The sequence below is a fragment of the Lipotes vexillifer genome, unplaced genomic scaffold (genome assembly GCF_000442215.2).
Source record: "Lipotes vexillifer unplaced genomic scaffold, Lipotes_vexillifer_v1.1 scaffold680, whole genome shotgun sequence".
Lineage (NCBI taxonomy): Eukaryota > Metazoa > Chordata > Mammalia > Artiodactyla > Lipotidae > Lipotes > Lipotes vexillifer.
This window is the reverse complement of record NW_006780838.1, coordinates 729,147-744,066: the sequence shown is the minus strand read 5'-3', so window position 1 is coordinate 744,066 and position 14,920 is coordinate 729,147. Positions and strand designations below refer to the sequence as shown.

Below are 14,920 nucleotides of genomic sequence, written 5' to 3'. Positions count from 1 at the left end.
TTTCCCTGACCTCTCGCCTCACCCCATCACCGACCCAGGGCCCCTTTGTCACAGCGACCATCCTGATAATACAGAGATAAGAGGTGGGAAGAGTGTTGCAGGTGGACAGAACAGCAGTAGAAAGACCTGGGGGGAATCCAGAGACTGTGTTCTGGACCCGCACGTGGTTCAGTGCGGCTGGAGTGCACGGAGGGGACACGTGAGAGAGGAGACAGTGGTTAGGACCACAGGCTGGGGCTGCCACGGGGACCCTGGTGAGCATTTTGCATTATCCTGCCAGCAGTGGAAGCCGTTGGAGGGCTTTCAGTCTTTGAAGGTCCTTTAAGTATAGAAGCGCCATCCGAAGGAGAGAGACCGTTTTGGCGGCTGCAGCTGGCTGAACAGAAAGGATTGCTGGGGAGTGGGCACAGGAAGGGAGGGGCCACAGTGGCTGGTGAGGGGTGACGGGGCCATGGATCTGGGGGGCTGTCTGGGGCAATGGTAGGAGGATGTGGATTCGAGGGATGTACAGGCTCACTAGTGGGGGCTCAAGGAAGGCAAGGGGTCCGGGCCTTTCAGGGTTCTGTGATCCCTGCAGTCGGGCAGAGAAGGCGGAGCCAGCTCTGGGGAGAGGGCGAGGGGTTGGAGCCTGAGGGACATCCAAGCGGACATGTGCTGTAGGCACCACTGGGTGTTGGGGGTGCCTGGAAATCAGAGCCTTGGTCCTGCCCTCGAGGAGGGCAGCATAGTGTGGGGCAGGACTCTGGAGCCTGGGTCCAAATCCTGGATCTTCCACTTACTAGTGATGAGCCAATGGGCAGGTTACTGAGTCTTTCTGTGCCTCAGTTTCCCCAAGTGAAAAATGGAGGGAGGGGACTAGTTTCTACCTCGTATGGTTGGTTGTGTGAAGAGTAAAAGAGAAACTTATAAGAGACTTAGAACTGTTAACCTAAGTATTTGTTAAACAACGAGAATAAAACAGTAGTGCGATCAGTGGTTCTTAACTGGGGCGACGTTGCTCCCCAGGGCATGTTTGGCAGTGTCTGGAGGATTTTTGATTTGCATGATTGGGGGAAGGGAGGGTGCTGCTGGCATCTAGTGGGCAGAGGTCAGGGATGCTGCTAAGCATCCTACAGTGCACAGGGCAGTCCCCACGACAAAGGATTACCTGGCCCAAAATGTCAGGCTGAGGTTGAGGAGCTCTAATCGAAATAATAGAAACACAGGGCCAGTGGGCCCACAGGGTGGTTTAAGCCACAGTGCTTCTGGGGTTCTCATGGTGAAGGAATGTTGGCAAAAGGCGACATGTGATATTGGGGGTAAGGGGAAGGCCTGGTTCACAAGCAAACAATTGCTTGTGTAGTACGGCAACCTCCCCGTGGCTGGTCAGCTGTGGAGCTGGGTTCTAATCCTGGTGCACCATTGGCAGCCCCACCTCTCTGAACCTCAGTTTCCTCATCTGTAAAGTGGGGTAGTAATACAAATTCCCTGGTTGTTTTTTTTTTTTAACAAGGCTTAATTAAATATTGAAAGAATGAAAGAATCTATAATCAAGCCTGGCTCTGAATTGGTATTAAATAAATATCAAAATAAATAATGTTTCAAGTAAAAGGAGGTTTAGAGTATGACTTGCTGAAGGTCACCCAGGGCAGAAGGGGACCTACAACGGGTCTGTAACACCTGCCCAGTGCTTATTGCGACCCCACCTCCTATGGAGTATTTAACCCTGAGGAGCTGCCTCTTACCCCCAGCCCCACAGGAGTTATGCTTTGTACCTGCAGGACCAGGGTGGGTTTGCGGAGATCTGGAAACCTGTTTTAGGGGGAGAGACAGGGCCAAGGAGAGGGAGATGGCTGGGAGGGCCTGACATCTGATCCTCCATAATCTCCGATGCCCTGGTCATTGGTCATTTCACACCTGGGCTCCCTGGGGCCCTGAGGGGGGCTGGTGGGTCACACCGAGAGGAAATCCTAGTGCTGAGTGGAACCCTTGAATATGAAGCGTCAAGACTAAATCAGCAGCCTCCAGGTGGAGTGTACTGAGCTGTAGATTCTCTCAGCCGGAGGAAAATCAGAAAGCCAAGGGGCCCCCCAGCCAGTGGTATGCTGGTAAATGTTTAACAACCGGCTCTCCCACCATACACATACACACAACACACACGCACGCACGCACACGCACGCACGCACACACACGCACGCACACACGTATGTGTTTACTGTAAATTTTACTGATATAAAGGATCTGAAGCACACAATTTATAAATAATGATAAAATATACAATATTCTTTTTTTAACATCTTTATTGGAGTATAATTACTTTACAATGGTGTGTTTCTGCTTTATAACAAACGTCCATCGACAGATGAATGGATAAAGAAGATGTGGCACGTATACACAATGGAATATTACTCAGCCATAAAAGGAAGCGAAATTGAGTTATTTGTAGTGAGGTGGATGGACCTAGAGTCTGTCATACAGAGTGAAGTAAGTCAGAAAGAGAAAAACAAATACCGTATGCTAACACATATATATGGAATCTAAAAAAAAAAAAAAATGGTTCTGAAGAACCTAGGGGCAGGATAGGAATAATGACGCAGATGTAGAGAATGGACTTGAGGACACAGGGAGGGGGGAAGGATAAGCTGGAACGAAATATACAATATTCTTTACTATAAATCGACAGAGCCAACTGATTCTCACAAAGCACCTTTACTAATATTTGCCCAACCTTTGTATCCGTAGGCACCGTAAGGTTCCAAATAACGAACAAGTATAGTTCCGACATGAATGATGATTGATATTATTTTGTCAGTGATGTGAGCAACTTCTTTGCTGAATCAGAAAATAGTTTTCAAATACTGGAAGAGTATTTTCTCAGTTTTTTGTGCCATTCACAATGTAATGGCTATAGACAAACACATTTTCAAGTCTGATCTATATTATTAACGTTTTCTCCATGAGTTTCTTAAGTCTAGACAAGAAAACAGTTATTCAAGCTCTGATTTATAACGTTTGCTGATTTCTCTGGTGTGAATACTCCAGGCTGATCTCAAGCGCCCAATGTGACATGGAGTTGGGAAGAACTACCGGACAGATATGATAGACGTAAATAACCTTAGGAGAATAAATAATAGTAAAATGTAGTGAAATAACTAGGAAATGATAACTTCTGAGTATTTATTACCTTTGGGGAATATAATTTGTTTAATTGTAAGCTTATATAATTTTAAAAAAATAACTGTGTGTAACAACCAGCTCACAACATTTCTGAAAATTTGAGAGTTGGCTCTCATGAATCGGTGCAGGTCAGCTAAAGTGCCTAGCGGAGAGGGGGCCCCCCCTTCTCCTGGCCTCCGTATCCAGCGCCCCCCCTGGAGCCCCAGTGACCTCTGCAGCCCCACCTCCTCTCAAGGGCTTTCTTCTTTTTCCTAGATGTCAAAAGCAGAAACTCCCCGAGGTCAAACCTGAAATTCCGCTTTGATAAGCTCAGCCATGCCAGCTCCAGTGCGGTGAGGATCTAGGGGTGTGAGGATAGCAGGGGGAGCCTCCCACCTCCCACGTTCCAGCCTCGGCCATCCTTCCTGGGGGTGGAGGAAGAGGGCATCTCACACCTCAAATGGGGGGGGGGGGAGAAGCCCTGGTCAGATCTGGGGGTGCCGTTGGTTCCCGCACGGTGCAGGCATCAGCCTGGGGCTCGCCAGCCACCTTGGCCGTGCTTCCTGTGTTAGAGCCACACCCTTGGACACAGGCAGGTTCCAGTTGGGAACTGTTGCTCCTGGGGTCTCATGTCCCTTCCTGGGCTCTCCAGAGAGCTGAGCACTGAATATACAGAAGCTGTAGTTGGTGGGGATTATGTTGTCTAGTTATTTAAAACTCTCATACGGATTTTTCTTGAAACAGGGTCACTAATGTGAAAGAGGAGTCCTTCGCTTGTCAAAGGTGGGTCAGGTGTTAGTCCTGCTGTGGCCACAAGGGAGGGTGTGTTACTAAGATGGGGGCACTTGTGGCCTGATAATGTGAGAATGGCCAGAGAGATCCTGACCGCCGGGTGAGCTAGTCCCCTCTTCCCTGGAACCTCTATGATGGGGCCCAGCTCTAGATGGGGAAGAGGGCAGATGGTCTCGGGTGCTGATGGGAAGGTTTGCCTGATAGGATTGGGCCAGACTCGCTGAGTGGGTCTCCCTTCCCCACAGGAGCTTGTTCCAGCAGGCAGAGTGCAGCAGCCCAGAGCCCTCCTTCCTCACTTGGCCCCCTTGCCTCCCTGTTACGGCAGCCTTTCCCTCCTTGTGTCTTTGGCCAGGGCTCTGGGCTGAGATGTGTCCTCCTTGTGCGTCCAGAGATGCTCTGGTCCCCTAAATATTGTGCGGGATGAGCCCAGGGAGGACCCTGCTCCCAGCCCTCAGCCCCCAGCCAGGGGTGCGTGAGGTTTACAGCAGAGCAGGGCATGGTCCAGCACTCCACCACCAAGGCCTGGCCTCCTGCTAGGGCAGTTACTACAGACGCTTCCGACTTCCCAGCCCTCTCCCTGCCATGGGGCTCCCAGGGATGTGAGTCACATTTGGAACCAAGGGGAGGGGCACAGCTGAGCCCACATTATGTAACCCTGATCTATGTAAATGGGAATGTGGACACTCACTCCGACTCCCACCATGTACTTCAGATGTCTGGTTCACCAAAGCAATGTTTATGCCCAACTTCTCGGGCCGTAGAAAGTCTGCACCCTTGTATTTGGCAGCCTCCCGTCCTAAGCATATGTAGCCATGGGCACATATGTCTCCTCTCTTCCTTTACCTACTATTTGGTCATCATCTCCCTTCTCCTTGTTTTTTCCAGGGAAGCCCGATTCTGTCTTGGAGAAGGCTCCTATTCCAGCAGTTTGGGGGTGCCATCCACTACTCTTGAGTGTCACAGGCCTGCTTCTCCGCTGGCCACCTGCCCACCAGACCAGCTGTCTGTCCCAGTGTCCTGACCTGGCCACAGCCTTGCCCATCCCTGCCAGCGCCTCCCCCTGTCTGGACAAGGCCTCTTTCCTCCAGGCCCCCCTGCTCCTGACCTCCTGATGTGATGTGTGTCTGGGTCATTTGTCATCTTGTTTTGTCTGCAGGGGAGCGAGTTGGGCAAGGGGGGATCTGGGTACCAGTCAGAGTCCAGAGAAGTAAAGAGAGTGGTGAGGTGGGCAGCAGAGACTGACAGCAGGATGCTGCACCCAGGCAGGGGCAGCACTGTGTCCTGGACATGGCAGGAAGGAGGCTGTAGCCACAGCAAATGCATTTAGTGGTGGTGGAGGGACCATTTTTCCAGGAACCCAGACTTGTAGCCATCCTCGAAGGTGTCCTGATAGAAGTCGGTTCTGCTGCTCCCACATGTCTGGAGCTCCCAAACATCTATTTCCTTCTGTGCTGGGAGTTTCTTATCCATCTGCTGACATCAGGCCCAGGTTGCCTCTGTCCCTGCTGCCTGTGTATCTTGAGCCACGAGGCCGGTTGAAGCTGAGACCCGGCTGCGGGTAAGCGGGAGCGGGCGCCGGGTTCTTCCTGGACGTCCTCATTTCCCACAGGCTCCTGATGTGGTGGTGGTGGGAGAAGCCATCAGTCTCTCCCCTCTGAGCAGACGCTTTTCCCTTGAAGGGGTGGGCAATGGGAGTGGGAAGGCATTCAGGGAGAGCCAGCAGCAAGTCCCGGGCACTTGGCCGAGGAAAACCTCAGGGCCCAGGGCTAGGCCGGGATCCAGGTCTCTGCTGGTGGTGGAGGTTCGTGGGAGACGTAGAGAGTTACTTCAGCCCACCCACTTAGGCGGGAGCCCGAGAGAGGGGTAGGTGGGCCCCCTAAGAAATAGACCTGAGAGGTGGCCTCTACCCTCTGTTTGCTAATGGGGGTGCTCTGGGCAGGATCTGAAATGTGAGGGACAACTGGTCAGGTTGGTTGGGCCATGTGTGGGTGTAGATCTTAGGTGTGGGAAGGGGTGGTGTCCTTCTGCAGTTTATGTGCCTGGCCTCTGCGGGGGGCCCAGTGCTCTGGGGGGGGGCTCTCTCCAGCTACCAGGCCCTTTGGTCCTAGCAGGGCTTGATCCCTCCACCCCCCATCCCTAAGTCCTCCTCTTCCCCTCTCCAGCCACAAGGAGTCCGTAGGCATTTGTCACATCGGTGGGATTCCTGCAACCTGGGTCCCAGCTGGGTGCAGTTCAGACACTGCCTGTCACCTGCACCCTCAGCCAGAGCCACCTTTGCTGGGCTGAGCCAGCTTGCTCTCTGAGAAGCGGCCCCTCCTCCCTTCTCACCCATCTGAGTCTGCAGTGCGGCAGGTCATTTCTGCTGACTGGCCGTGGTGGGGTTTAAGGCAAGGTATCCTCCAAGTTAAACAGAGTCTGAAGAGCAGACCCTTGCGGTGCTACAGCTCCAAGCGTGTATGGGGCCTTAGTGACTCGGGGCTGCCAGGGTGACACAGGCTGGGCACCTGCTTTATTGAGCAGAGGACAAGGATTTCCAACCAAATGCTTTATTTGCGTTGGGATCTGGGCCTATTCCCAAGGCAAGACATAGAAATGTGACGCTTGTTTTTGACTGATGTGACAATTTCCCTGTTGTTTTTGCTTTTAGAGCAAAACCTTGATCCTTCATCCCCGACTCACGTGTCCTTTGTGGGATCCTATTTACAGGCTGGGTGGACCTCTTCCCTCATGCTAGAAATGTGTTTACTTAAAGTACTAGTCCGGTAAGATTTATTCTAGTTAGAAGGTCAGCAAATGTCTGTTTAGCTTTTATTAAAAATCCCTGTAGTGGCACCCACTGCTAGGCCTGCAGATTCTGGCAGCGTTCTGTTGGCTGGGTTTCTGAAGGAACTTGAAAGGTCAAACTGCATTTCTTTAAAAACTGTTCCAGGTTCTGGCTCGCTCCTCTGGGTAGCTGGTATTTACAGCTGCCTGGTGGTTGTGCTGTGCTGTGTTTGTCGTGGTCTGGGGGTCCTCTGGGTTTTTAGGTTGTCTCCATTCTGTCCTACTTGAGAACCTTACAGCCACCTTCCCCCGCTACTCTGGCTGCTCTCCCTGCAGGCCCCACCTCTTGGGAGGGCTTTGCCCCCTGCCTCTGAGCCAGTGGCCAGGATGGCTGGGTGTGTCCAGAGAAACTGAGAGGCGCAGGTGGGCCCCCTAAGAAACAGACCTGAGAAGTGGCCTCTACCCTCTGTTTGCTAATGGGGATGCTCTGGGCAGGATCTGAAATGTCCCTCCCTCTGGGTCCTGCCTCACCACATCTAGAAAGTTCATTCCGGTCATTCTGGCTTCCAGACCAGCCCCCGTGAAGTCCCAGGGCTGAGAGGGAGGGGGAGAACAAGGACAGGCCAGTCTCCCTTTGCCCCTCTGGACCATGGGACAGGCAGCTTGGGTTCCTGGAGGCTGCTTTTCCATCCCCCTCTTGCATCCGCTTTGCTCCAAAATGTCTTTCCTTTTATTGCCCCATCCAGTCTTGGGGCTCCAAGGTTGCTCAGGCCTCATCAGACCTTGTGACTAGACTCATCTTGATGGCGCTCTTGCTGGCATTTGAGGTGTTTCCTCATAGGAGAAGTGTTTCCTGGACGTAGCTCTGGCTCTGGGACCTGCCTGACTCACGGAAGAAACTATGCTTTTCAGGCTCTGTCGGGCATCCATGTGCCTCTGCTGAGTTGATGCTTAAAAACAGATGCAGAAAGAGCTAGAGAGAGAAGGTCTCAGCTAGAGTTTCTGCCTATGCTAATGAATGGAAATGGTGTTTTGGGAAAAATGTTCTGTGGTTCAGCCTTGTCAGCTTCATCTCCATGTCCAAGCCTTCCAGGCCCTTTCTCAGCATCTAATCCAACCGTGTCACCTTCCAGATGAGAAACTTCAGCTCCAGTGAAGGGAAAACAACTTGCTTGAGGTCACATAGCCAGCTGGTGACAAAGCTGGGATGAGAACCCACGACCAGGGCCCTTTCTTTGGCACCACCTATGGGCTTGGTGGAACAAGTGACTGCGTTTACTGCATTTGGAGAAGCCAGTGAGCGGGTGCCTCGGCCCTGGCTGGGAGGTGCCAGCAGCCAATGGTGCTGGTGGGCCTCAGTCTCTGTTCTTTTCATCAGGAGGGATGTTCCCTGGGATTTTTTTAGGGAGAGCCGTGCGGTTTTGGCTGCGGCATGGGCAAAGAAAACAGAGAGGGAAAGAGATTCCCAGGGACTCTTCCTCGGTGACATCAGGTCTTCAACCCTTGTCTGTAATGCGAGTGGAGACCAGGGGAGAGATGCAGTTAACCAAACCTCGCTTTCCCCTTTTTAAGTTAAGGAGAAAAGTGGTAAAAGAAAAAAACTCTTTGACTCTCCCTGATGCTTAAACAAAGGTGGTCAGTAAAAACCTAGGCTCAAGGGCTGAGAGCCGGTTTCATGTTCCTCCCCTAACTGTGTAAGGTGCCAACTCAAACACTACCTTCATTCAATTCTGAGCCAACAGAGACAGGTCTGTCGCGGGGGAATGATCAGGGTTCAAGTAGATCTTATGGCCACCCGTGGCCAGCAGGGACTCCACAGTTCCTCCCCCAGACACCAGGTACCCCTCTCTCAGAGGCAGGGTGAGTCAGCAGTTTGCCAGGGCTGTCCCTGCAGCCTGGGGGCCCGGCTGGGACATTTTGCTAGCCTCTGATGGCTGTTTTGCCACCAGTTCCTTACCCACTGCCATCCCACAGCTCCCTCCTTTCAGCTTTGGGAGAAAGGAGACAACCCCCACTAAGGCCAAGGACAGAAGAGCCCTGCCTGGTGAGAGACTCTTGGGGGCAGGGGCATTGTCCTGTGTCTTATCAGCCCCAGGGGGAGGCTGTTTGGCTGGAAGACTGGAATTTAAATGCCATCGTTTCTGCTTTTGTGACATTTCTGCTTGGAAGTGTCAATCGCCCCTTCCCGCTCCTTAGCATGTGTGCCAGCTCTCCCCTGCCCCGGGCATTGTCTTTCCACACTCCAGCCTGGGCAGTGCTGTTGTTTAAGTGTGAAGAGATTCCTCTGTGTGCTAGAACCTGCAAAGTGTAGCTTGGAAATGATGATACGTGTGATGATGACTTTTCTGTCTTTCCTCTTCGAGAGGAGGTGATTCATAGACCCCCCGACTGCATATGTAATGTAAATAGTGTACATTTAATTTATTGCTATGGTAGCACATTGTATTTGTTAATGTATAAAACACATTCTAAAAGGTTGACAAATGTATATTTTGTTGCTTAAATGTGTCTTTGCAGAAATTGACAATAAATAGGATATTTTGTGTCCATCAGAGTTCAGACTCCTTTGCTTGGGATCCCAGGCCTGAGCATCGCCTTTCAGGTCACCAGAGGTTGAATCCATTTTCCCACGGGCTGCATCTGGCCTGTAGATGTGTTTATCAAGAATCCTCCCCACTCTGACCACCCCCCCGCCACCGCAGTCCTCATCCTCGATATCCAGTGAAGTCGCTCTTGCCTCACCCTTGAGAGCTAACCAAGTTCCTGTCAATAATTTTCCATCCAATTCCTCACCTTGCCATGGGCTAGAAATCCCCATTTGTCCCTGTTGTATTTGGAGTTGAGTTCAGTCTCTCGCCTCTCTCACAGTAACCTCAAATAAAGTCTTCCTTGCCTTTTGAACTCTGGGGCAATTTTTCTTTGACAGGTATCTAACCTGCTCCCCTGCCCCAGCCCCTCTTTCTCATCTACACGTCCACACCAGTGTTGGATGGGGGAAGAGGGAGGCAGAAGACAGGAATAAGACATTTATTAGGCAAAAGGCCTGTGGAAAAAAATGAGGAGGGAGCTGGAGAGCTGTCAGACTGCGATGCAGGTCTGACCCCGAGTGAAGGGGAGATGGGAGGAAACAAGGTGGGGTGGAGGCATCTTTTGATGTCAGTTCATTTCTAAGAAAATTCTAAGCAAGATGATTGCGGAGTCCCCTAGCCAAAGTCACTCCCCAGAGGAGTCCTGTGTATCACAAGAATGAGTCTAAAATCACTACCCCTGCCACACCCAGGCACTGGGTGGGAGCAAGACTGTGGGAAGTCTGGCTTTGGTGCCAACCATGGAACACAGTGATGGCTCTCAGAATGCAGCAGCTGGGACCGTTAGTCAATGATGCTCCCTGCAGCTGGAGACTGGAGAGGTACATTCTTGTGGTCACCATATAAACTCGCCCCAGTTTTGGTTGGTTAAAATCTCCCCTTATTTGTGGATAGGGCCACCTTAGCACAGGGGGTGGTTATAGCCTCCTTTCTCTTGGTTCTCTCTGCCTCTCTGTCTGATATAAATCCTCGTTGGTTCCTTGTGCTTGGCAGGCATTCAAATGCTGTTTTGTCGTAAAGCCCAGGATGAGAGAAATCTACACGCAGCCTTTGCTTAACGGTGTAAGAATTTCAAGCTCTGCTACCTCCTTGGTGTCCACTCAACTCTCAGCTTGGTCCCTTATCCTCACCACCCACGCAGGTACCAATGTCTGCTGCTCTGTGCCATATCCTAGCACTCTTTCTCTTCATTCATCATTTACCTTCTCCTTTCTCCAGACCCTAGCAGTGACAGGTGGTCTTGGCAATGTTAAGACAATCACCGTGCTTTGACTCATTGGAGGATATGTTTGTAGGACCCAATGCTCTCCTTCTTTCATGGAGCCAGTCCCCCCCGCCACCACCTTATATCGCCTGGGGAATGAAGTGGGGTGTTGGTTTTATTGCTGGTTCTAATGAAATGGTACCTCTCTGCAAGCCTGGAGGGGCTCCATGGCTGGCTCCAGCGATCCAATGGTTCTCTGAATTTGCAGTGTGGACCTGGTGGGTCACTGCTATGGCTGATTCAAACATCTGCCCTCAAACATTTAATGGTACCCCTGTGCTGCCATGGCAGATGCTGTTTATGGGAACCAGAGTGAAGTTCCAGAGAGAAACTCTGAGACGTAGTTATGACACCTAAGGGCAGTGATCCTCCACAGGGTACCCCCAGTCTCCATTTCTTCAGGCAGAGGTAATACCTGTTGGGAGTATCAGGGTGTGGAAATACCTTGTAGAAACTCATCCCCACTTCAGACCAGCTCCCTCTACTCTCAGAAGAGAAAATTGCTCTCATCTGGGGATGGCTTCTTAAGCATTTTTGCTTTAGGGTGCATAAAAATCATCTGGAGAGATTGTTAAAATGCAGATTTCAGGCACCATTCCAGAGGTTAGAATTCGATTGGGCTGGGTGGGTCCCAGGAATCTGCATTTTTAATGAGCACATGAAGAATTCTGATGCAGTCTTTCACCTTGGGAACCACTGATCCAGTTTGTAGTCTCTATATATGTCCCTCTCCTATTACAATAGTCTCAGGCCCAGTGAGAAAGGGATAGGGAACAGTGAAGGTGTGAGGGGTTTGAGAGATGCCAGTCCCCCACCTAAGGGGATTGTCATTATCATTATCACAAATGTGGGAGAAATGTCTGTCACAGCAAGACACAGGCTCTTACAGGAAAATGAAAGGGAATCACTAGAGAGAACAGAATAGAGAAAGATAAATAAAACATGAAACTTGTAAGGAATAGCTTAAGATGAAAATGCATCATGGCTGCATGAATGACCAGGGCACCTTGTAATAAGAAACACTGGGAGAAAAGATGAGGTCACGCATGAAGCAGAGAGAAGGAATTTGGTGAAAAGGAAAAAAAAAAAAAATCAGATCCTAAGAATTAAAAATTAAAATACAGCTAGAGCCTCTTTCTCCAATCCAAAACACGTTATCAGATGAGAGATGTGAAGTGAGACTTCAGAAACCCACTGGCAATCTAGGAACAAAACAGATGCTGGAAAGGGCTGAAGACAGCACCCCTGGGTGACGTGTTCCCGGTCACTAAGGATGTTAGAGGCAAAGTAATCTAGTAACTTTAGTAGGTAAACAAAAGGATGTGGTTGATGAATGGACTCCATCAACGGGAATAATAACACAAAACAGCCCGTATGAAAGAATGAGCAGAAACAAGCTGCCACTTAAATGGCTCCACACGAAGACATACGAATGAACGATTAGACAGACATAAGAGAGACTGTGTTACAGAAAAATGCAGACACTTTATGAGAAAGACTGTAGAAAACGTGCTTGAATTATTAGATCGGATGAATTTTACAAATCACCTAAAAGACATTATATTAACATTTTTTTAAAATATAAGAGTAACAGGGAAGTCTTCATAGCCTTGCTCTAAAATATCAGTTGGTAGGTTTTGCAAGAACTTATCACTAATAAGGAATCTGCGGAAAAATCCAGGGAAAATAGACAACAAAGCCCAGATGAAATCCAGCTATGCCACTTAGTATAATAGTGAATGTAATGGAAAAGGATTTTAACTTGTTTAATTATAGAATTTTCTTTTTTTTGGCTGCACCGCGTGGCTTGCGGGATCTTAGTTCCCCGACCGGGGATCTAACCCAGGCCCATGGCAATGACAGCACCAAGTCATAACCACTGGACGGCTAGGGAATTCACTAGAATATTCTACTAAGGAAGAGAGTTTCCAAAAACTAGAAAGGATAAATTTCCAGCAGATACTAAGAACTGGAATCTATTTCAAGGATTCAGCAATGATAAAATTATGATCTAAGATTTTAATTCAGTGACTAATTAACGCTAGCCCGTGTTGACTAGGATGACTCTGTGGAGCGCGAAGCCAGTTCAAACTAGTTTAAGCTGACAAAAAAGGAGGCAAGAGACAGGGGTCTATACAAAAAATAGATAAGCAACAGGATTTACTGTATAGCACAGGGAACTATATTCAATATCTTGTAATAACCTATAACAGAAAATAATCTGAAAAAAAACCTGAATCAATTTGCTGTACGCCTGAAATTAATACAATATTGTAAATCAACTATACTTAATTTAAAAAATGAGAAAAAAAATAGACATGTAATGTCTCCTAGATTCAAAAAACAGGGATGTAGCTGGGCCACCAGAAGGACAGCAAAGGCCATCAGACCTTATGCCTCTCACCTCTCTTTTCTGCATTTCTCTGTGCTTCTCTGTTATTTCTTTTCTTTCTATTGGGTTGTCAGTCTCTTCCTTACGAATATGGGATGGCTTTTTGTTTAGCTTTATTCTCTCTCTGAAGACTTAGCTAAGCTGGTCTCAGCACCATCTTCCCTTCACTGCCTAGACCTTGAAATGACTGGGGTCCTGGAAATGTTTCCTTTGCCAGCTGGCACGATGTTAAGCTTTGTCAGTAGGGGGTGCAAGAGAGGCATTGCAGAAAGAAAGGGGTTGTGTTTCTGGTACTCCTGTGCAGGCATGGCAAGCTCTTAAGCCTCACGTGGAAAACCCTTGGAGCACAGGCGTTAAGCGGGGGCTCCAGGCCATTTGCGATTTCTCCTCATAAAGAGCTGTCTCACTGTCTGAGGTAGAGCGCTGGAAATCTCGCATTTCTCCTCAGAGTGTGGTCTCTCTTTCTGAGGTGGAGAACCGGCCATCGGGTACTTTTTTTTTTCTTTTTTTTTTTTTTTGCGGTACGCGGGCCTCTCACTGTTGTGGCCTCTCCCGTCGCGGAGCACAGGCTCCGGACGCGCAGGCTCAGCGGCCACGGCTCACGGGCCCAGCCGCTCCGCGGCATGTGGGATCTTCCCGGACCGGGGCACGACCCCGCGTCCCCTGCATCGGCGGGCGGACTCCCAACCACTGCGCCACCAGGGAAGCCCCATCGGATACTTTTTGTCACAGAGTTTTGTCTCTCTGTCTGAAAGAGGCAGACGGCCATCAGGAATTTCGCCTCCCAGTGTGCTGTGTTTGTTTGAAGCAGAAGCCTGGCCCTCCAGCCCTTCACCTCCTAGAGACCGTCTCTGACTGGATGGTAGGTCAGAGTTTCCTGTTTTTCTCCTCAGAGAGCTCTTTCTCCGTATGACCCGAGCGCCAGCCTTCGGGCATTTCTCCTCAGAGTGTGTTGTTTCTGTCTGAGTTGGAGACCCCGCTGTCAGGCACTTCTCATCTCAGAGCTCTTTCTCTGTCAGGAAAAGTGAACCGCTTACGCTGAATGTCTCCTCACAGGGCGCTGTGTCTGACTGAAATGAGGTCAGAGTCCGCGCCCTTCTTTTTCCAGCGCACTCTTGTTTTTTTGGTCTGAGGTAGAGCCCAGGTGGCTTGCATTTCTTTCCCTCCAGTGCTGTCTCTCCGTCGGAGGCGGAGTTCTCACCACTCAGGCTGTCTCCTCATAGAGCTCTGTCTCTGTTAAAAGAGGAGGGTCGACTTCCCGCGGTTTCTTTGCATAGGACACCGTCTCTGTGTCGGAGGAGGAGGGCCGGCGCTTTGCCATTTCTCCTCGTAGCCAGCTGTCTCTCTGCAAAAGAGTGCCTGCTGGCCACCCAGCATTTCTCCTCATAGGGGGTTTTCTCTCTGCCTGAAAGAGGGAGCCGGCCGGCCAGCATTTCTCTTCATAGAGCGCTGCCTCTGTCTTAAAAGGAGGGCCGACACTCAGGCATATCACCTCGCAGAGCACTGTTTCTCTTTCTGAAACAGAAGGCTGGCGTTTGTCATTTCTCCTCATTGTGCTCTGTAAAGCAGCAATACTCCAATAAAAATTAAAAAATAAAAAGAAATAAAAAAGTGGGTCAGCCCTTCGGCACTGCTCCTCATAGAGCTCTGTCACTGTGGAGGCCAAGAAGGCCTGGGCATCCGGCATCATCTCCTCAGGAAGCTCTCTCCCTCTGTCTCTTTCAGGTGGAGTGCCGGCCACCTGGCATTTCTCCTCATAGTGCGCTGTGTTTATTTCTAGGTGCTGGGCAGTCCATGGGGCATTTCTCTTCCTGGAGGGCTGTCTTTCTGGTTCTTCTGCGTGTGCTCGGCAAGCTCTCAGGCCTCACTCGGCAAGCCCTTGGAGCGTGGGCGCATGCGTCGGCTCCAGGTTTGGCTCCCGCAGGACCTGGCGCAGGCGCGGAACACGCAGGGCGGTCAGGCTGTGCTCATCGCGTCCGAGGAGCG

At 50.3% G+C, this 14,920-nt stretch overlaps 1 protein-coding gene across 1 annotated transcript in view; it reads left to right on the top strand.

Moving 5' to 3' along the window:
* The window catches only part of RAP1GAP2 (RAP1 GTPase activating protein 2), a 188,266-nt gene extending 184,347 nt beyond the window's left edge, over positions 1-3,919 (top strand). The window contains exons 23-24 of the mRNA XM_007454188.1: positions 3,412-3,488; positions 3,880-3,919. Of these exons, the coding sequence (XP_007454250.1) occupies positions 3,412-3,488; positions 3,880-3,888 (86 nt within the window). The 3' untranslated portion in view covers positions 3,889-3,919. The remainder of the gene's footprint in view (positions 1-3,411; positions 3,489-3,879) is intronic.
* The last annotated feature ends 11,001 nt before the right edge of the window (positions 3,920-14,920 follow it).